Here is a 22114-nt window from a genome sequence, read left to right on the forward strand (position 1 = left end):
CCACACACATGCACGGCAAACAAAAAACAACCAGTTAAAGAGAAAAGATTGGAAGGGTATTCTGAGCTGCGACCTAGTAGCCAGAGCTTTTGATTTGAGTCCAACCAAGTTAATTCCCTGATAAAACAAAAACATCAACACTCATTCGATGACTATAAAAGCAACCAAAACCCCCATGCACCACATTCAATATATCCAATATAGAGTCCGAAATTACTCTGTGTATGTGGAGTCAGGAGAATGTGACCTACTCTCAAGAATAAAACCAACAAATAAAAATACCAACAGAAACCAACCCCAAGATGACCTAGACAAGGACTTTAAAGCAACTGTTATCTTTATGCTCAATGAGATGAAGAAAAATACATTCAAAACAAAAACAAAGCAGTAAATCTCAGCAAAGACAGAGTAAGGATCCAATATGAACTCAATGTAAATTCTAGAATCAAAATGTATCCCTGGGGCGCCTGGGTGGCACAGCGGTTAAGCGTCTGCCTTCGGCTCAGGGCGTGATCCCGGCGTTCTGGGATCGAGCCCCACATCAGGCTCCTCCGCTGTGAGCCTGCTTCTTCCTCTCCCACTCCCCCTGCTTGTGTTCCCTCTCTCGCTGGCTGTCTCTATCTCTGTCGAATAAAAAAATAAAATCTTTAAAAAAAAATGTAGACCTTAAGCAAAAATTCACTGTAAATGCCTGAGAACTAAATAGAGCACAAAGGGGAGAGAGTCAATAATTGGAAAACAGATCAGCAGAAATGATCCACTTTTCAGATCAGGGAGGAAAAAAATTAAATGAAGTCTTATGAAACAATATCAAAAAGTCTAAATTAGAGTCACAGAGGAGAAGAGAGAGAGAATACGATAGAAACATTATTTGAATAAATAGAAAATTTCCAAAATTTTCTGAAACCCATAAATTTACAGATTCAGGAAGCTCAGCAAAACGCAAGTAGGGTCCATATGAAGAAAAACATGTCTAAGCGCCCGGTAAACGAAATGCAAAAAACCAAATGCAGAAGGAAAATCTTGAAAGTAGCTCAAGAAAAATAATACCTGAGATCCAAGGGAACATGAACTCAAATGATTGCCAAATACTCGTGAAAAATATGGAGACTGAGGGATCAACATATTTAAAGTGCTAAAATCAAAGAAAAATCAACGTGTGAGTCTGTAACCTGGGAAAGTACCTGTCAGGAATGAAGATAGAATAACATTTTTAGATAGATGTTAAGGAAAACGTTAAAGGTAAGAAAAGTCATCATCTAAAGATCTGAACTATTAAAAAAAAAGAATGCTAACGTAATATCTTTAGTCTGAAAGGTAATGACGACTGATGAAAACACAAGTCCCCAGATACAGAGAACATGAGAAATAGTCAATAGTGAGCTAAACATAAGAGACGACTTTTTTCTCTTGATTTCTTTAAAGTATAGGCCCAGTTTAGAACAAAATAATCACACTATCTAGGGGTTATGTAACACATGTAGTTGTAATACATATAACACCTAGAGCATATAGAATGATGGTGTGTTGACAAATAGAGAGAGAGTAGCAAAGTTGTCCATTTTAGGGGAAGTGATAGGATATTAACTCTAATTAGACCATAATAAGCTAAACATATATAATTTCTAGGTCCAGCACTAAAAAATGCAGAGGAATAGCAAAAAAACAAAAGATAAAAGAATATTCTAAAAGAAAAAAAAATCAGGGAACACAAAGAAGAGGGAAATGTAGCAACAGATGGGGCAAACAGAATTAGAAGACCTAAATCCAATCATATCAATAATTGCACTAAATGTTAATGGACAAAACATTCCAATTAATACTAGAGATTATTAGAATGGATAAGAAAGCAACACCCAATTATATGATGTCTAGAAAGGAAACAATCTATTTTTTTCATTAATCTATTTTTTTATTTGAGAATACTTGACACACCATGAGAAGCAGTTTAAATATAAAGCCACACATCGGTTAAAGTGATGAGAAAGCGTACACCATTAAATACTAAGCAAAATTTTAATTTTTTAAAGCAAATTTTAATTTAATTATTTTAACACAAAGGCTATGTTCATTTCAGCTTACCTGGACTTGAAATAAAGAACATTATCAGATATACAGAGATAAATTACATAATGATCAAAGGTTCAATTCATCAGGAAAATAATTGTTTAAAAAACTCCTAATACCAGAGAGTTTCAAAATACATGAAAGCAGGATTAAAAGGATAAAAACTCCAAAATAATTGTTGTCTATGTTTTTAAAATTTTCACCATCATTATCAAATAACTTAAGTGGGTAACTCTGGGTTGACAGTTTTCTCTTAATAATTTGAGGAGATTATTCTGTTGTTTTGTGGCTTCCCTTGGGGCCATTAGCAAATCTACTTTTGTTTTAATAATTTTTATTTCTTAGGAAGTCTGATGTTTCCCTCTGATTGATTTAAAGATCTTTTGTTGGTCTTTTGTAATCTGCAGTTTTCCTGTGATTATTCAAGGTATGGATTTATTTTTGTTTATGATGCTTAGAATCGTTTTCTAAGTATGCTTCCTGAATGCCTTTCATCAATTAAAAACATTTTTCATCCATTTTTCCCTGTTTCAAATATTGCCTCTTCTCTATGCTTCCTACTCTGTACTTCATGGACTATGATGAATTACAAGGGACAACAATTACAACATTCATTACAATAACGTTGATTGAGTGCTTACTGTATATACAGTGATTTCAGGTGAATTAATGCATGTAATGCTCACAGCTCCTCCATGCAATAGACACCGGTTTCCCCCATTTTACACATGAAAACACCAAGGCACAACAAGTCCTCCCCAATCAAAAGTTAGCAGGAAGAAGAACCGAGATGTATAGATAGGCATTTTGTAAGACAGGAAGAGAAGGAAAGAAGACAAGACAGGAAATCGAGGAGTGGAAATGAGTGTGACATCACTTCCAGCGTTATGTACACCATCTACTTCAGGCTGAAACAAAATACTTATCATCACTGATGATAAAAATGAGATGTCTGGGTTGAGGACCCACAAGTAGACGTTTCTACCATTACCACATAGAAACAATGCCATCAGACCTACTACTTCTAATCGTCTTCTAAGAACCACAGATCCATAAGGAGCTGCAGACGGTCACCTTGGTCTATCTTTTTGCTTGAACAATGACACAATTATCTAAAAACATGACACCACAAAAGCTCTACTCTAGGTACACGGTATCCAGGTCCATATTCACTTCATTGAGCTCCTGGACATGACTGGAAGAAAGAACTAAAATCTGAGGGTTTAAAAAAAAATGGTGGAGGGCATAATTATTTGCCCCACATGGAAGGAATGAGTCAGCTGAGAGTTGTTCCCATGACCTCGGTTAACAGTGTGTTGGTGGTGGGTAACAAGTGTCCCCTTTCTGCTCACCAAGCAGTGGAGAGGATGTCATCTTCTTTGTTACACCCACAAAAGGGGAAAGTCCCACAGCAGGGCTGCAGCCATGGTTTCCAAATGGTGTTGAACACGGAGAACTGCTGTGGGACAGGTGTGAGAGTCCTGCGATGCTCTTTGATGGCCGCCTCGATTTTCTTGACCACCAAGTCAAATAGTGCTTCATTGTCAGGGTTAAGAAGACGGGCCTCAGAAGGGTCTCTGGAGATGTCAAAGAGCAGTGGAGGGTCGTGGTAAGTGACATCGCCAGAACACGAACACATTCCACTTCCATAGCAGGCGCCAGCTCCATCTGGAGAAAACTTGGGGGTCACGAAATGGACCTTCCACACGGTTGCACCTGGAAAACAGGACTCCATTGGAAGGCCATATTTCTTTTCATTTTAGGACTCTTTCCATTGAAGATACATTTCTCAAACACTTTCACCAACAACTGATAATTTTTTTGAGTTTATTTTTTTAAGATTTAATTTGTTTGTTTTAGAGAGAGAGAGAAGGCATGACCAGGGGGAGGGGCAGAGGAAGAAGCAGACTCCCTGCTGAGCAGGGAGGCTGATGTGGGGCTCCATCCCAGGACCCTGAGATCATGACCTGAGCCAAAGGCAGATGCTTAGCCAAATAAGCCACCCAGGCACCCATGATCCTGGAAATTCTAACTCCTATCACTACTTTTCTCCAACGTGGCATAGGCAAAGTGGAAAATTTTCTAAGGCTAAATACCACTTTCAGGTCTGATACTGACAAAGGTGATTTGGCAGGATCCATCATCCCTTGTTCTTTTCTTCCTCCCTCTGTCCCTCTTTCTCTCTTTTTCCCTTCCTTGTTTCCTTTCTTTCTTCCTGCATAAGTGGTTAGTAGTTCTATTTCCAAAGATCAATTTTAGATGGGAAACATTGTGTTTCTCAGCCTCTGATCAATGAGGCTTACAAGGAAGTCTGTGGGTGGGGTTTTGCAGAAAGGCTATGCTTTTCTAATAAAATTGGGCTAAATCACCTAACTCAGTCCTTTACCCCCTTTGCACTCTCTCTCTCTCTCTCTCTCCTGCATGGAGTGCAGAGGTGATGGCTGGAGAAACAGCAGCCACTTTGCAACCAGAGCATTAGAAGGAGCATGAGAATGAAAACTGGCATGCCAAAGAGGGCTGAGTGGAAATAGAGAAGGACAGACCATGGTCATGGTGTTGAGCACTGTACCAGCTCTGTGCTTCTAACTTCTGAAATCCTTATTATGAAAATGTAAGTAAAATTCTATTTGTTTAACCCTCTGTAGTTAAATTTGGGAAGACTTTGTTGTTGAGGGAGCTGTTTTGTTTTGTTACTTACCATTGACCTTGCCCCTAACTGATACAGAATCTAGAAGGAAGAGTCTTTTGTTGGATTGTTCTTGTTTTATGAGGGAGACCCATCCACACTGACCTGACGAATGGATCACACCACAAGTCGTGGGTCCCAATGGGAGAAAAATCCATATCTTTTCTGCAAATTAAGTTAAGTCCCATCAAGTAAGAATTCTGGTGTCTACAGATGTAAGGAAACGAATATCTCTTGTTAATTTATATTTGTTTCCACGAATCCTATAGCATGAAGGTAAGGGAGAGATGATTAATTGGAAGGGGATAGTAACTGCTATGTGGGTTACACTGCAGACTTTACTCCTTGTTGCTATTTATTTCAGTGTCCTTCGTTGTAGATATTCATATCTTTTCTCTCTCTTTCTGACATATTCATGCACACGAGCTCACATGTCTCTAAAATCTACCACAAACCAATGACTGCTTAATTAACTTCCCTAGGGAAAAACAACCATCATGGCTGGGTGGTGTTTGTACACAGCCCAACTTCCCCCAAGAGGATGAGGAAAGGGCTTTGTCTTTATTACGTTCCCACACGTCTGCCATTTTCATACTCACAGTCCTTCTGATGCCACCTGGCTGTGTGCAGGTAGACCCCACAGTAGTGGAAGAGGAACTCATGCTCCGAGTGCGACACCCTGCCTTCCAGCAACGGCATTAGGTTCCGGCCATCAATAACTCTTAGGAGAGAGGGAGAGATGCAGGAAGTGGTGAAGTAAGCATGGTTTGGTCACACATATTATGACAGGAGGAGGAGGAGGGAGGAAAGGGGAAGGAGGAAGAAGATGGTGAAGAAGGAGGGGGAGGAGGAGATGGAGGAGGAGGAGGAAAAGAAGAAGAATGAGGAGGAGGAGGAAAAGGAGAGGAATGAGGAGGAGGAGAAGAAGAAAAAGAAGGAGGAGAAGAGAGAAGAGAGAAGAAGAAGAGGGAGAAGAAGGAGAAGAAGGAGAAAAGGAGGAGAAGGAAGGAAAGAAGAAGGAGGAGGAGGAGGGGAAGGAGGGGGAGGGAAGGGAAGAAAAGGAAAAGACTTAAAAAAAAACTTACTACACATCTTCACTCATTTTATATCAAAAAGAAAAAAAAAACCCAGAAAATGAGGTAAATCTCACACAATTTCTAAGACAGTAGGGGAGGTGTCTTAGCTATTGTTCTGATAGCTTGTAAGATACTATGGGTGAGTGTCACAGATTAGAAAATTCAGGTCTTGACACTCATTTGATTCAAATAAAACCCCACCACAGAGGAACAGATACTAGTCCTCACACATGGAATTTAACTATTAGAGCATGAAATGCATTTGTTCATCTTAAAGCCCATAGAGAAATAAGACATAATTCATCACACATCCATTGACACGTACTTACTTTTATTCCGTAATGCACCTAATAAATATTTGCTTAATGGTCTAGGTGTTGTGGGGGATATACAACTCAATGAGGGTTGATCCCAACCATGAGGACAACCAAGCCTGTGTCTGCGTAAGTATGAGAGACAAAGTAGAACGTATTCTAATAGGGAAACAGACAAGCTATGCCACCATTCATTAAGGGGAGAAAGATGGCCTCTGGCCATATTAGCAGATCACTGAAAATTCAGTAATACACCACACATACACACAGCACGTTCGCAGATGTATCCAAGGCTATGTCGGTATATCTGCCTAGGTTCGGAACAAGCACTGTTTCCATACCTGTCCTGGGGCAGTATCCCTCCGCCTATATAAGACAGTGTCGGGTAAATGTCCATCAGGCTCGTGGGTTCGTCAATCACTTTCCCAGCCTCCAGGACTGTCGGCCACCGGAATATTCCTGGGACACGAATGCCCCCTTCCCATCCGCCCATCCCCTTGCCACCTAAAACCAAAGATGAAAGTCAAAGATGAAGTCAAGTCAACCATATCTCTCCACTCCATTGGAAATTACATCTAGATGGGACGTTTTCTGTCGCTTGCCAAATTTACGGCCAGTGTGCTACATTCACACACGGAGAGAGATACAGACAACCTGAGATAGATTTTTTGCCTTCCAGGAGTTGAAACTCGACTTCTGAACGTCCAGCCATCAAGTGACAAACCCAACTATAATAAATAAAAACAAGTGCCGTCCTAATACGATGTGTTATTTTGTGCCAATGAGTGCCACCAAGTTTCACTGTTATGAGAAAAGAGAACATTCTGAAAGCTGGCAAATCTTCAGTCTTTATTGGAATCACACTGGGCTCTAAAAGGTGGATAAGTCAATGAGGCTCCAAGTAAGACTGGAGAAATATGTTCTACCTGGGCCATGCTGATCCTTGAGAGAAACTAAGGAACTTGGATTTTATTCTGGATCCCCCATATGGACGAAGACAGAGGGGTCATAGAAACATGAATGGTGCAGACGCAGAGAAAGCGTTGAGATCCCATCTCAGACAAAGGACATTTCGGGTGTTTCTGAGCACAAAATAGATGAGCCCATGCTTTAGGACCTATCCTGAGGTCAAGATGTTCATTGCAGAATAGAGATACAGTCCTAAGCCAAATGACGTAGTCAAGATCATACAGACTCTTTAAGGGAAAACAATGGGATTCTCTGGGTGGGGTGGGGGGAAACTCTTCCAAAGTAGAACAAACATGAAATGTTCATGGAACACCTTTTACATGCTGGTCACTCTGGCAGTATGAATTACAAAGAAAAGACAAGACGGGGTCTCTCTACACGGGAGGGTAGAGGGGAAAACATTTAGGACAAAGACTCCGGTCTAGCCAGTGTCCAAAGCCATCCCAGCTCACCAGCACTATTCTGTCTGGAAAACTTAACAAGCTCCCTGCACTGAATATGTTTGTACACCAATATGCAACAAACAAAAAAGCAAACATAAACACACCTTGCCATTTTCATGGTCATATTTAATGGCCAGCAACTGTGTTAGGACCTACAAGTCTAATCAACTACCCAGACACCCAAATTCGTCTGTCAAAGGGACTCAGCTCCTCTTGGTGAGCTGGAGGCCAGTTCCAAAGGTAAAAACTGCTCACGACAATTGTACCATGCCTCTTTGCGAGGTATGCGAACACTCTTTTTAGAGTAGTGGTTTTATGCACACACAACCCCCCACTACACACACCCATACACATACACAAGCAATGTCACTATTAAAATCGTAGCATCTCATTTGATGGCATATATAATGGCATATATTAATTTTATTACACACCTTTTCTACTAGGCTTGCCACCAATTTGGTCTACGCTAATTAACAGTCTGTCTACAGCAAGCTGACATGACCTGCCAGAAAAGGTGAATATATTTAGGAGCTCACTTGCTGTCAATCACAGTATATAACGTTTCTATTATATCTATTTATCCACAATCTATCTATCCATCTATCAATCACCTATCATTTATCTATCTATGTATCTAAGGATCAACCAATGTATCTACCATCTATCTACCTATTCATTTATCTATCATGTCTTTGCAACCATCCATCCAACCATCTATCTATCCATCTATCTATTATCTATCTATTCCATCCATCCATCCATCCACCCATCCATCCATCCAACTATCTATCTATCTATCTATCTATCTATCTATCTATCTATCTATCCTTCTATCTATCATCTATCTATTCCAGCCATCCAGCCATCCATCCACCCATCCATCCATCCAACCATCTATCTATCCTTCTATCTATCATCTGTCTATTCCATCCATCCATCCATCCATCCATCCATCCATCATCCAATCATCTATCTATCCATCTATCTATCATCTCTCTATTCCATCCATCCATCCATCCATCCATCCATCCATCATCTACCTATCGATCTTCAATTGTTTCATAAAGTACAAGGAACTCCTAAAGTTCTGATTTTACATCTAAGAAGTCAGAAGAATCCACTCACAATGAGGAGAAAGGCACCCACTCCAAATGAACAACTCCTTCCCTGATCATTTCACAGTGTTTGAAGCATAGTTATAACATAGTTGATTTCATTCCATTAACAACCTGGATTTGGGTACTCAGATGAGTATTATCCCAGAACAAGTGGTTCTCAACTAGAGAGGACTTTGGCCCCAGGGACACTGGGCAATGTCTGGAGACAGTTTTGGTTGTCACTATTTTGATGAGGAGGGGAGTTGTAGGTGCTCCTGGCAACTCTAGGGTGAAGACCAGGGACACTGCTCAGTGCCCTACAGTGCCCAGAACGCCCCACATCAGAGTCATCCAGCCCCAAATGTTCAGAATGCCAAGCCTGAGAGCTCTCCTTCAGATGGTCATTGGAACCCTCTGCATTTGCACTCAAGAGGCTCTCATTACTTCAGGCATTTTTGTCTTACATTCGCAGACATTGCCCCAAACCTTGCACCTCTTTCCATCTAGCTTCATAAGAGACTATAACTCCCACACAAATCTCCAAACCGAATTTGCAAATGAACGCACGTGCAGGCAAAACGAAGTAGACACCACTGAGGTATTGAACCAAAACACAGGGATTCTCTGCACATCACCTTTGTAGACCCCATTGAAGCCGCCCAGCTGGACCTCGCCTTCCTGCACCTCCAGGCGACCCCCGTTGTCTGAGGTGAAGTACACCAGCGTGTGGTTGGCCAGGCGCTCCCGGTCCAAGGTCTCCAGGATCCTACCTGGTCGGGGAGAAGCAAGAAACTCTCACCTTTCACCATGGACCACTGTCAGTCCATGACTTGATTATTATTAGGCATGTGTGAGCACAACAGTATAATTCAGGGTTATTTTATTGTATAGGCGCTATATATATAATATATAATAAATCATGATTATTTATATATATAAATATATAATGTATAACATACATTATAATATAATATATATAATATATATAATAATGATTATTTACTAATCACATATATAATAAATACATAATAAATCATGATTAATATATATTATATAATATATATTTTTATATATAATATATAATAAATCATGATTATTTACTCTAATACATGTGTAGTATATATAAGCATTCTATAGAGACATAAATATATCCTATATGCCATAGAATACATACACTAGTGTACAATATGAAATTGAGCTTTATATGTTGATAATTATTTACTACATATTTTACATTATATAATATTTTATGTATGTATATAAAAGCATATATTCAGTATAAATACATAATAAATACTAAATATAGAATATAAATTATATCTAATAATATGATAAAAATATAATTATATTTAAAAATATAAAAGGTGTTTCTATATTATAATGTATTTGTAAATAATAAATTGTGATACATGATATATACTATATGATAAATATATTATTTGTATGTAAATATATAAAATATAATTTATGTATTAAATCCTGTATACTTTTTATATTATGAATATTATATGGCAATATGTAATATATGGTATGCAAATATGCAATATATGATATGTAAGTATAATGAAATTTTTATAACTATAAATTTATAATTAATAACATATTATTTTTAATAAAGATTTTACTTATTTATTTGACAAACAGACACAGTGAGAGAGGGAACACAAGCAGGGGGAGTAGGAGAGGGAGAAGCAGGCACCCCGCTGAGGAGGGAGCCCAATGCAGGACTCGATCCCAGGACCCTGAGATCATGACTTGAGCCAAAGGCAGATGCTTCACCGACTGAGCCCCCCAGCCATCTGGAGGACAAAGGGTTTTTGAAAAAAACAAGTAAAAAGCTGATCTAGCCACATCCCAAACTACCCTGATTTAATTTCTGTTTCCAGCTGGACGTTCCCCCTGGGCTTCTTAATGTCACCCCAAGGTCTTACCATTCAGCGTGACACCCTCCACCACAATCTTGTGCCGCTCAAACATGGAAAGACAACGTGGCCAGGTGCAAAGAAAGCTTATTTAAGCATAAACTCATTAACCTTTCTGTTTCCTTGTTTAAAAGTGATTTGTTTTGGAAGCCACACTGGCCATTTTTTAGAAACGTTGCAGCTAGAAATTAATATATTTTAAAGCCCAGATTTTGTAAGAGAAACATTATTATGGCTTCTTGGTAAGAGAATAATTACATGTGAACTATCCATTCTCACTAGAGCTAGCTATCGTATTTAGCATAAAGGTTATTTGTAACTTATACCAAGTACATAAAATACACGTGAATCCTTTCAGTTTTGGGAAATACATATATGCAAGCTTCTGCGTATGCAATGTATAAAACATGTAGAAACGTGTGTACATATCTATGTGCATATCGCAACAGAAGAATCATAAAATCTCTTACAAGACAAAAATACAAGGAAAGAAGGCAAGAATGAAAAGCCGCGAAAGTATGTTTTTAAAGTACAAGTGCCCTCGAGTAGAGAATTTAAAATATCGCTTAACGCTTGCGGCCCTCAGAGGATTTGCTTTGCAAGTCATTCTGAGGACAGCACTCTTACGGCTTCTTCCTGAAAAGGTTAACTTAGGAAATGAGCTTAAGTTTTAGGCTTCTATTGCCAAGTAGAAACACACACACACACACACACACACACACACACACACATACAAAAGACACCTGTCTGATTTTTGATCTGCCTCTGGTTTTGATACGACTTTCATAAGCCATGAAGGGAAGAAAAAAAACACAGCGTATTGAGAAAATGTCACGCAGAGAAATACCTACTTTCCATTTCTCCCATATAAACGATATTACGCTGGGAATACCGTTAAAAGTATTACTAAATGCTGTTAATAGTACTTACAGAGCACCTGCATCTCGTAATTACATAGAGCACAGAATAAACCTCATTAGCTCTTCGTGGCAAACTGTGCATAGAAACATGGTCACAACGTCTTTTTGCATAAAACTGCTCACAAGATACAAATGCAGCAAAACGCCTTGCTTCCAAAGCAGAGTATCCTGGACCATAATAGACATCAAGGAAAGAAACCATCATCTTACAACTACACTAAAGTTACAATGTTAGAGCTTCTTTTTACTGTAGCAGGTTTCAGTGTTCGTCTGTATCTAGCAGGGAATTAAAAAATACATATATATTGTAGTATGCACATATAGCCATAGAAACAGTATATGTGTATGTATCCATATATGAACATTATATTTAATGTGCATGAGTAGATTTAAAATAATAATTTAAATTAATTATATTCTTAATTGGTTTAATATTAATAGATATTAAATGCATGTTTTCATAGACCTAATATATATAAAAGTCACATTTTTATATTTAAGAAACTTAAAAAATTTAAAATTCTGTGACTATTAGTTGAGGTGGTTCTGCACAGAACCCTTTTCAGCATCTTGCAGTAGTAGAAGAAAAAAACAAATTAGCGCATGCTTCGAAAGTAAAATACGCTTTTTGAGATGAAGAAATACTGCATCATGTCCAATCGAGGGAAAATGCTGTTTGGAATGCACGATGAGTTGTTTTATTGATATGCATGTGGTCCTCCCTCCCCTCCCCACCTGTCTCTGCGGCAGCCCCCATCCTCATTTATGACCCTTTGTGTTCGTTTTCACATTGACCCTTATGACTTTGACACAAATGGCTTCGGTTGAGGTAAATTCCCTCCTGCATTCCTAAGCACGTCTCCTAAAAGTGAACTAATGAGAAAAACACATTTCCTTTTATATCCATCAAAATGATGGAGAAGGGGAGTATCCTTTACAAAGTAACGTCATCAGTTTTGAACAGTCTTTATTTTAAAGATGGGAAAATCCCGTATGTACCATTGGGACTGTTTTCTTGGGGGAATAGTCATGATTTTGCTGCACCTACAGCCAGATTTTGATTCAGTTCCTAGGAACAAATGCTTACTCACTGCCCAAGGTCCGCAAGGGCACCTAACACACTGAGCCATCCAGGCATCCTGGGGACAAAGGGTTTTTGAAAAAAGCAAATATGCATTCACTTTCTCGAGCCCATGCATCAGTTACTTAACGTTGCTTTTCTCGACACTTACCCACCATCCAGTCCATTTCTTCGACATTATCGCCATAGAGTCCGTATTTACTGTGCCCCACAAACTTGTCTTTGGTGATCAGCGGAGTGTGGACATGCAGGAAGGACACAAAGAGGAGGAAGGGGCTGCGTTTATACCTGAGGGGTGGAATGTGAACTGAGTTATCATCACAAACAAAGGCGTTATCTCCACTGGGATAGGATTCCGCATCCTCTGAAAGATCTCGCAACAGTTGATAGAGGTTGTCTATGTCCTTAAGTGACCAATGCCACTCACGAGAGTAAACAATAGAACAGAAGGACATCAGCGGAAAGGCCGTGAGTAGGAATAAAGAATATCGGGACATTTGCATTAGCAACAAAATAATGAGTGCAGTCTGTCTTCTGAAGGAAGACTTCTTCATTCCTTCCTCTTCCTCTTCCTCCTCTATGATATCTGGGACATAAACGTGATGGCCGGAGCTTTGGCATTAACTTTGGGCCATGAGGCTGCTTGCACAGAACCACAGGTAGCAAGATAGAAGGAGCTAACGTGTTAATACGTCTTGTTTGTTGTGTTCTGCATTTCAATGTCACATTGAGCCATTTAAGATTCCTCCTTCACACGCTTTCACAACTGGGCATTATAGAGGGGGAAGGGCATAGAGATTGGGTGTGTTCTGTCAACAACAGCCATGGGAGTGACGAGCAGACCTGAGTGACTGCATTCTGACCGTTGTGTTAGAGCAAAGAGTCAAAGCCTATGAGTGCATGAGATCCCATTGTCGGATGCATTAACCCCACAGAGTTATGCCTTTTTCTCTTCTGTCCACTCCCCTGTACCCCATTCACACCAGGTCAATGAGTGTCCACACCCACAATTGAATCTGCTTCTAGTTAGTAACCTAGAAGGGAGCTGGTATGCAAAGACTGTTACCTTCATGCCCACGTGGCTTCTACTGAACACATAAAACTTCAAATTAGGTATCTATACATAGACCCCCTCCCTCATCATTCGTGGATGCAGAAGTATTTTCGGGCTGCTTCTAAGGCACACCAAAATCAACATCAATCCCAAAGGCTGAATCCATTTAGACCCCAATCCATATTGAAGCGATATGGATCAAGCTACAGGGATTCCGATTTTTCTAAAAAAGAGTGACCACAAGTTATTTCCTTACCGTTTCCGTGTTTACAATCTGCAGGAAATTGAACGCTCAATTTTATTCTAAGGAGAAAGTGTAGTATAGGGCAAATATCACACACACACATGCATTTGCACACACACACACACACACACACACACACACACACAAGAACGCCCACATCCCCAAGATAACCCCGACTTCTCCGGAACACAAGCGAAATTCCCACCCAAGGACTCGGGCTGGAAATGACTCCATACCTGTCGATAAAGGCGAGAGCCTCCTTGAGCATAAGGGAAGCCACTTGGTCCTCCCGCATCGGCTGCTGGATGATTTCGTGGTTCCTCATAAGAACGCAATTCCAACGCCGAGTAAACCCGTAACTGGAGTACCAGGAAAGGAAAAACAGGAAGGCAAGAAGGGCGAAGGTGACGATGACCTTCCACGGAACGGAGAACCAGCGGGTGAACTTGGGGATAAGGAGCAGGAGGGGGACGAGGCTGAGCGCCGCCGTGGAGATCCAGAGTTTGACCCGTAGCCAGCGGTGCAGCTCTGGTGTCTTGGACGTCTGGCAATCACTGATCAGGCCAAAGGGCAGCCCATAGAAGTAGTCAAACCCATGGTTGAGGGGGTGGTAGCAGTGATCGTCCCGAGAGGCGCAGCTCAAACCTTGGTGCCACTTGCCTACAGGAGAAACAAAATGGCAGCAGACACGTCCACCTGTTTCTAAACGTGGGCTTCATTTCACAAAAGTTAACTACGACTTGACCTCCCTTGCCATTGGGGTATCTTCTTGGTACCACAGTCACCTCCCTGGGGGATGCTGAGAAGGTTCCCATATTTGTCACCAATACTGCTTTCCCTACGCCCTGCATCTTTCAGACTAAAACAGGGCAGCAGAAACCCCTTTGCTAAATCTTTAAAAAAATAAATAAATAAAAATAAATTAAATAAATAAATTTAAATTTTAAATTAAAATTTAAATAAAATTTGAATTTAATTTAAAAAAATGCATTCACTTCTCTGCTAGTAATGATGTTATAAAAATAGTATACCCCCGCCTCACCCCCTACAGAGTATTCCATTTTGGTGAGAGCAATAGGTGAGCCCATTTGCTTTCATTGGCATGATTCTGCCAATACCCTGCTCGAGATACCAAAGGTCCTGAATACTCATGCATTAGATCCCTACCCCGCGTGTCTCCTCTCAACAGGAGGTCAGCTGGTGTGGGTTCAGCTGACGTCCCAGGAAGGCTAAGTGCCAGCGAAAGTGTATGTGCATGAGCGTGCTTCCGAGTTCAGAGTCCTGCGGGCCATACCTATGAGCCCCGTGCGGTAGCCGCGGTGCTGCAACACCTTAGCGAAAGTCGTCTCATTGGTGGGCAGACCGCCTGAGCCTCCAAGCCAGGTGAGCGCACGGTTCAGGTTGAAGGGAGACGCCATTCCTGAAGTCAAAGAAGGAGGCCCCCCATGAGTCCCACGGTCCCTCTTTCATGACACTCATGACAAACTCCTAGATTCATTCTCCTCTCCTTGAAGTGTCTCCTACTGAGCCTTCACCATTCTGTTCTTTCCCTAACATTTCCTTGCTTTTTGGTCTCTCTCTAGCCTGTCCTCATATCTGTCAAATGCAGATGTTCTGTAGGGATCAGGATCACCAGCTCAATACACGACGCCCAGTCACGCTGGAATTTCATATGAACAATGAATGGCTTCTTAGTCCAGGATGCCCCACACATTGCACGGGGCATACTTGTCCTAAAAATCCAGTCATTGATGATTCGAAATTCAAATGTAACTGCATGGGTCTTTGGATGATATCCTTGGATCTCGGTTCTGAACTTTGATCCCATCTTGCTACATGGTGAGAAACCCACATCTCCTCCAGACCCTCCTCTGAAGTTGAGGTCCTATTAGACGTCTCTGTACCTAGGGATCCGGATCTCAACATGACCAACACAGAGTCCGTGGTTATCGTACTTCAAACATGCCTCAACAGAGGACGCCATAATCCCCTCAGCTACCCAGTGCACGAGTTCCTTTGGGATCTTCCCTCTCAGGCAGCCACACGTCTTCTATCCAATCCTATGTCAAGTCCTGATAACTGTACCCTGGTAAACAGTTTGGATATTTGTCTCCAATGCCATAGCTTTGGAGCAGAGATTCAGCTGGGCTGTGCTATGATGTCTACCAGCTCGATCTCTGTCTACCATCCCAGCACCTTCTGAAGAACCCTTCCAACCCATGTCCCTCCCCTGGGCAAACCTCATCACTGTCTGTGCATCACCCTCTGTTGAAATCTAAATCTGGGGTAGAACTTACACAGCGTTTGGTAATCTGAGACGACTGATTATTGCTGTGGCTACCTCATTCGTCTAGCACACTCATGCCTGACTGCATTGTCTGTGCATGCCGCTTCCTCTGCTGAGCACACCCTCCCTCCTGACTCCTCACATTTCAAGGAACATCATCCAGAAGGACTTTCCTGGGATGCTATAGGGGCCCCTATGGGCTTCCTGTGCCCAAGAACTACTCTTCCTTGCATCTCAACCACTGGAACACTTTCATCTTGAGATGCATATGTCCTACTTACGTTACAACTAACAAGAATAAACCTATAAATGAAAGGCATCACACAAACATGCACAATTAATTTAAAAAATCAAAACATGTTAAAATAGTATTGTGATCCAATTGGCTTCTTGTTTTTCCGTTTTCAACAGAAACAGATACCTTAAAAAGGATGCCTTTTGCCAAATCCTAAAAGACAGAAGCCTACCTATCGTTTTCAAGAAGAGTGGTTACATCTTTTAATTAATTATAAATAAATGTATAGATGTTAGTGTGTGTATAAAAATTTGATGGAGCAGAACTTTGATCCCATCTTGCTACATGGTGAGAAATCCACGTCTCCTCTAGACCCTCCTCTGAACTTGAGGTCCTATCTAGATGTCTCTATATTTAGGTAGAAACTTAGAAACTTAGGGATCGGGAATATTAGTAACTCCTACATCGTAAAAGATTCAATATGTTGTCGCTGAGTATAGAAATTGATACTCATAATGTTGATTCTACAACATCATGTTGTGTGTGTGTGAGAGAGAGAATATATATGAGTCTCCTTCTTTTCCGTGATCTTCCCAAGATCTCCGTCTGATTCCAATCACATCCCCAGACACTGGACAGACCCACTTTTCATGAAACTATGACAAGCTCTCTACTAGCTTGAACACAAGAGGAGCATTTTGAAGGCTCTGACTACAAGTACTTGCAAATCCTACAAGCAGCTGGGAAATTGCAAACCCTTCATTCTATGCACACAGGTGAGCAGGCTTCGTGGCCCCTGGCAAGTTCAGCTCTGCAGGCATAGCAACAGGACCCCCATTTGCATGTAGATTCTTAATAACCTAAGTGACCTTTTGAGAACCCTTACAAAGAGTAACAAAAAATAAAGAAGAAAGCATGACAGAAAGACAACATTGTCTTGCATTGCCCTTCCCCACCTGATCGGATGGGGTACCGGCCCGTCAGGAAGGCAGCCCGACTCGGGGTGCCGACGGAGGCAGCTGCCAGGTGCTGGGTGAGCCTCACACCCTCGCTGGCCAGGCGGTCAATATTCGGCGTGCTGCGGACAGAAGGAGGGTTCAGCGTGCGGGTTTCTAATTTTCAACAAAACAAAGGAGATTGAAAGCCACCCTGCGTTGAGCCCTACTGACTCTGTTTCCAGTAAACCTAAAATAGATGCATTTTAAGCTTCCATCCATCTACCTGTTTAGATGCCTCCTCATTGGTCGCAAGGAAATGGAAAGCAGACTTTAAAACAATATATCTTCAGGCAAAACAATTGCAGACTAATATAGGTCCACGGGTGTAATTAAACTATAATCCGTCTGAGCTCATAGGCATTTAGATGCACACGTTAGCCCGTTTGCTCATATGATATTCCTGAAATGAAGGGGTGATTTGGATTACATAAAATTTCACTGTATTTCTTATAGTAAAATGTATCTTTTTTTTAAATAACCAAATGGTGACATTTTGGAGTTTAATTTACTACCCACATTGCTCATCTCGTATTTTAAGGTCTCCAAAAATTTTTTAGAGCATCCATAGAATATAGGCTCACACAGGTGTTTTTAGCAAATCCCATAAACTAAGGTATCCCGAGTCTGAATAACACATGAATGACATACTAGTCTCACAACCCCACAGCAATATGATGGGGGACAGAGCCTTATACTGCCAAACACTCTCCGATCTGTGTGGGGGAGAGTCTGTGTGCAGCCTGATATTTTGTACAGGTAGAGTCAGTGTCCGGTTGAGAGGGACAGGACCAGGCTCTCAAGCAGTGTCTCCTGCCTTACCCATTACTTCCCCGTGGGAATTAAATAGGGAAACCAAGGTGCTCGTGTAGACCTTAAATGCCTTTAAGAGGACCAGCTCCTTTCAAAGTCCAAAAATATGCTTAAAATACAGGACTATTCCAGGAGCCACATTCCAAGGAGAAACGATGGTGTTTAAATTCATGCTAAGACGCACCTTGTGTTTGCACATGAATGAGATTTGTCTGGTGCTGGGGAGCAAGGACATACAGAAGGATCGTGGTCACCAAAGGCTTCGAAATAATTCAGGGAAGACCCTGAAAAACTCTAATATCATCGGCCTCTGCCGTGGAATATTACTCAGTTGCAGACAGAAAGGAAGGAGTGATACTTGCTACCCCATCGTTGAAAACACGATGCTCGGTGAAAGAAGCCAGACACAAAAGGGCACATAAGGCGTGCTATGGGCTGAATGGAGGTTCCCCAAAATTCATAAGTAGGAGTCCTATCCCTCAGGACCTCGGAATGGGACTGTTTCTGGAGGTGGGGTCGTTAAAGAGGAAACTGAGTGAAAACAAAGTCGGGGTGGGTCCTAATGCAACAGGAGTAGGGTCCTTATAAGAAGACGAGATGAGGACCCACACGGAGGGACGACCACGTGAGGACACAGGGAGAACACAGGGTCTACACACCAGGGAGAGTGGCTTTGGGAGGAACCGGACTCGGCCCCGCCTGGATCTCAGACTTGCAGCATCCAGGACCGGGAGGGAATACATGTGTGTTGTGGAAGCCACTCAGGATGTGACATAAGTTATGGCGGCCCTAGCACGGTATTACATTATATGATTCAGTGCATATGAAATTTCCAGAATGAGCCAATCCCAAGAGACAGAGAGCACATCGGTGGTTGTAGGAGCTGTGGGATGAGGGCTGAGGGATGAGGCTACCGGTACTAGGTGTGCAGTTGCCTTTTGGGGACGATGCAAAAGTTCTGGAAGCAGACAGAGGGGATGGGTGTACAACCCTGTGCATGGGCTCCACGCCTCTGAACAGTGTCCTTTCCGTGGGTCACAAAGGTGCGTGCTGTGTTATGGGTATCTCACCACAAAACCACAACAGCAACCTACCAGACCCAGAGGCCAGGATGCCAAGTGCCATCCTGAGGTTTTGCAGCCTTCCTAGGCCGACCTCGGCTATTCCCGGTGCTCACGGGCCGCCAAGGCCCGCCGCTCCCCTGCCAGGACCCAGGTGCTCCCGCGGGCCAGAGGCGCCCCCCTCCACAGCCAGGCAGGGGCAGCTTCTTTACCTCACTGTGTTATTATCATAGCAGCACAGGTCCCCCACCCCGAGGTCGTCCGCCATCAGCAGCACGATGTTGGGCCTGGAGTTCCTCGTCACGAACGCTGCGCTCAGGCCCCCAAGCCAACAGCACAGGCATACTGACAGCCGGCAGGTCCTGGAAGCATTGAGGGACGTGACAAACACAGCAACACACACTGTCAATCCGTGTTTGCATCGCGGGCCACTGAAAATACAACATCACGCTCTCTTATCAATTCCCGCTACACAGGGAAGCTGGACTGCTTTACTCCGAAACCAGAATTCTTTTTATTTCATTTCATTTATTTATTTTTATTTATTCTTAAGAGATTTCATTTATTTTTTTGAGGCAGAGAGAGAGAACACGAGCACAGGGAGGATCAGAGGGAGAGGGACAACCAGACTCCCCTGGGGGGCAGAGAGCCTCATGCAGGACTCGATCCCAGGACCCCAAGACCATGACCGGAGCAAAAGGCAGACGCTTAACCGACTGAGCCACCCAAGTGCCCCCAGAATATTTTTATAAAGTCCTATTCTCTGTTAACATAGTATAGCATACACATTAATATTCTATGCCTTGTGATAGTGAAATTCTTATAACTTTCCCAATGGTTTCATGATAGGATACCCTTTAAAAGAAGCCCTAATTGCATTTAAACTTAAGTGCAAGGCCTAGTAATTTGCTTTATTTGAATAAAAAATGTAAACAAAATAGAAAATTGGAGGCAAATCGCCAGCGAGTCTGGCTTTTTTTTTTCTTTTTGATGCTTAGTTGTACTTTTTAGTACATTAAAATATATATTTAAAGTAACATTCATTTAACACCTGAAAAAGGAAAATTAACATACATATATATGTTACTAAATGTTAGGCTGTATACAGACTCATGCATTTGAAACTGCTAAATGCTATCATATGCTCAGAAAAGCACGACAGCCTTGACGGACATTCGCTCCAAGTTAAGGACTACTATCTCGTGCTCGAGACTGGTTCTCCATCCCCAAATTCCATCCAATCCATTCCAAGCACTGTTCGCTGTACCTCAAAAAATGCATCTTAGGGGTGCCTGGGTGGCACAGCAGTTGAGCGTCTGCCTTCGGCTCAGGGCGTGATCCCGGCGTTCTGGGATCGAGCCCCACATCAGGCTCCTCTGCTGGGAGCCTGCTTCTTCCTCTCCCACTCCCCCTGCTTGTGTTCCCTCTCTCGCTGACTGTCTCTCTCTCTCTGTCGAATAAATAAATAAAATCTTTTTTAAAAAATGCGTCTTAAATCCAGCTGCATCCATCCACCTACACCCCCATCATGGCAGGCCAAGGAAGTCATGGCGTGTCTCACTTGGATATCTCAAAACTCTCCTAAATGGCCTGTCCTGTCCCATTTTTGTCGCTTGGGCTCTAAAATGTGGCCAAGCTGAGCAACTGTATCAATGTATAAATCTGGTTGCAATTCTCCCTCACCACGTCCAACGGCTTCCCATTGCGCCATGATTGCCAAGCCTCACCAATGGCGCTCTTTGCTGTTCTATCATTCTTTCCTCTCACTACCCACACCCCAGCCTTGGCTCGTCCATGGTCATCCTTAAAATCCCTACAACGATCCTTGACGTCGGACCTTGGGCAACTCCCGTCTCTGCAATATCCCGCCTTTCACCCTATGAATTAGCACATGTGCCCTCATTCCTAAGGTAAGCATCGTTTCCTCTGAAAAGCCATCCTGTGGGACACCAGCAACCCACAGCCCCTGGCGCACCCCTCATTGTCCTTAGCAGGTGTCAGGCAGTAGACCAAACATCAGCCAGGGTGAGGAACACTGGGATGGAGAACCATTCTCTCTGGGATGCAGAGAAAGAGGAAGGTTTACGAAGTTGCCTCCTTACCAGGTGTAGATTGGCTGCTTCATGACTGCGTATTCTGCTCCCCTAGGGAAGAAAAAGAAAAACCAGAGCAGCTGCAGAGCTGACATTACTCTCAGAGCCAGGCCTTGATCCAAAGTGTTAAAGAACCTATTCATGTGGTCATCCTCTCCATTCTTCACAGCTAACTGCAACCAAGTCATGTCCGTGCAGAGAGAATGTGACAGAGAACACGCATGACCCAGTCATTTCTGGGTAGACGTCATGGCAGATTTCCAGCACGTGATGTGAATCTGGCAACAAAAACCCTTCATGGCAGAGACACGAAATCAAGAAGTCATCCACGAATAGGCATGCGTCCCCTGACTATTTGTATCATGCATACAGTATGTATGGTCCTCTGCTACAAAGAACACTTTTCTGCCTCAGGTGGGTAAGCAACGTCTACCTTGAAAAAGCACAGTGATGAACACTAGGGACCTATGGTGATGTTGGCCAAACTCATTGAGCGCAAGAAGGCACGTTCAGCAGCTGTAATTATGATCCTTTTATAAGAGTCTAAAGAGTGCTAGAGTCCTGCATTCTCCCCACAGAAGACCCTCACATGGCTTCAAGTTGGTGATGCTTTGTAGGCTGAGGAACCACCCCACAGGACAAAGGCTATGTAATAACAATTAATGACACCACCCCAGAGTTTATAAGGCATTTTCATTCCCAAGGCATCTCCAGTGTTCCCATTGGATCCTCAAAATACCTCACCCTGCTTGCC

The 22114-nt window shown here is 42.3% G+C and overlaps 1 protein-coding gene across 1 annotated transcript; it reads right to left on the minus strand.

The window, feature by feature from the left end:
* Nucleotides 1-3204: 3204 nt before the first annotated feature.
* On the minus strand, nucleotides 3205-21392 carry ARSH (arylsulfatase family member H). The gene is made up of 11 exons (XM_008694341.2): nucleotides 21370-21392; nucleotides 19480-19629; nucleotides 17355-17476; nucleotides 15171-15296; nucleotides 14113-14536; nucleotides 12730-12866; nucleotides 9291-9425; nucleotides 6485-6647; nucleotides 5353-5474; nucleotides 3420-3783; nucleotides 3205-3262 (listed from the first exon to the last, which is right to left on the minus strand). Exons 1-11 carry the CDS (start codon nucleotides 21390-21392, stop codon nucleotides 3205-3207), a joined length of 1824 nt encoding a protein of 607 aa, XP_008692563.2.
* Nucleotides 21393-22114: the final 722 nt, after the last annotated feature.

The sequence above is a fragment of the Ursus maritimus genome, assembly GCF_017311325.1.
Source record: "Ursus maritimus isolate PB19 chromosome X unlocalized genomic scaffold, ASM1731132v1 scaffold_X1, whole genome shotgun sequence".
NCBI lineage: Eukaryota > Metazoa > Chordata > Mammalia > Carnivora > Ursidae > Ursus > Ursus maritimus.

Coding starts and splice junctions, on each gene's coding strand:
- ARSH (XM_008694341.2), bottom strand. CDS start 21,392: ATGAAGCAGCCAATCTACACCTG. Junction 17,477..19,479: donor TATGATAATAACACAGTGAG/GTAAAGAAGCTG, acceptor TTCTGTCCGCAG/CACGCCGAATATTGACCGCC. Junction 15,297..17,354: donor CCGGTACCCCATCCGATCAG/GTGGGGAAGGGC, acceptor CTTTGACTTCAG/GAATGGCGTCTCCCTTCAAC.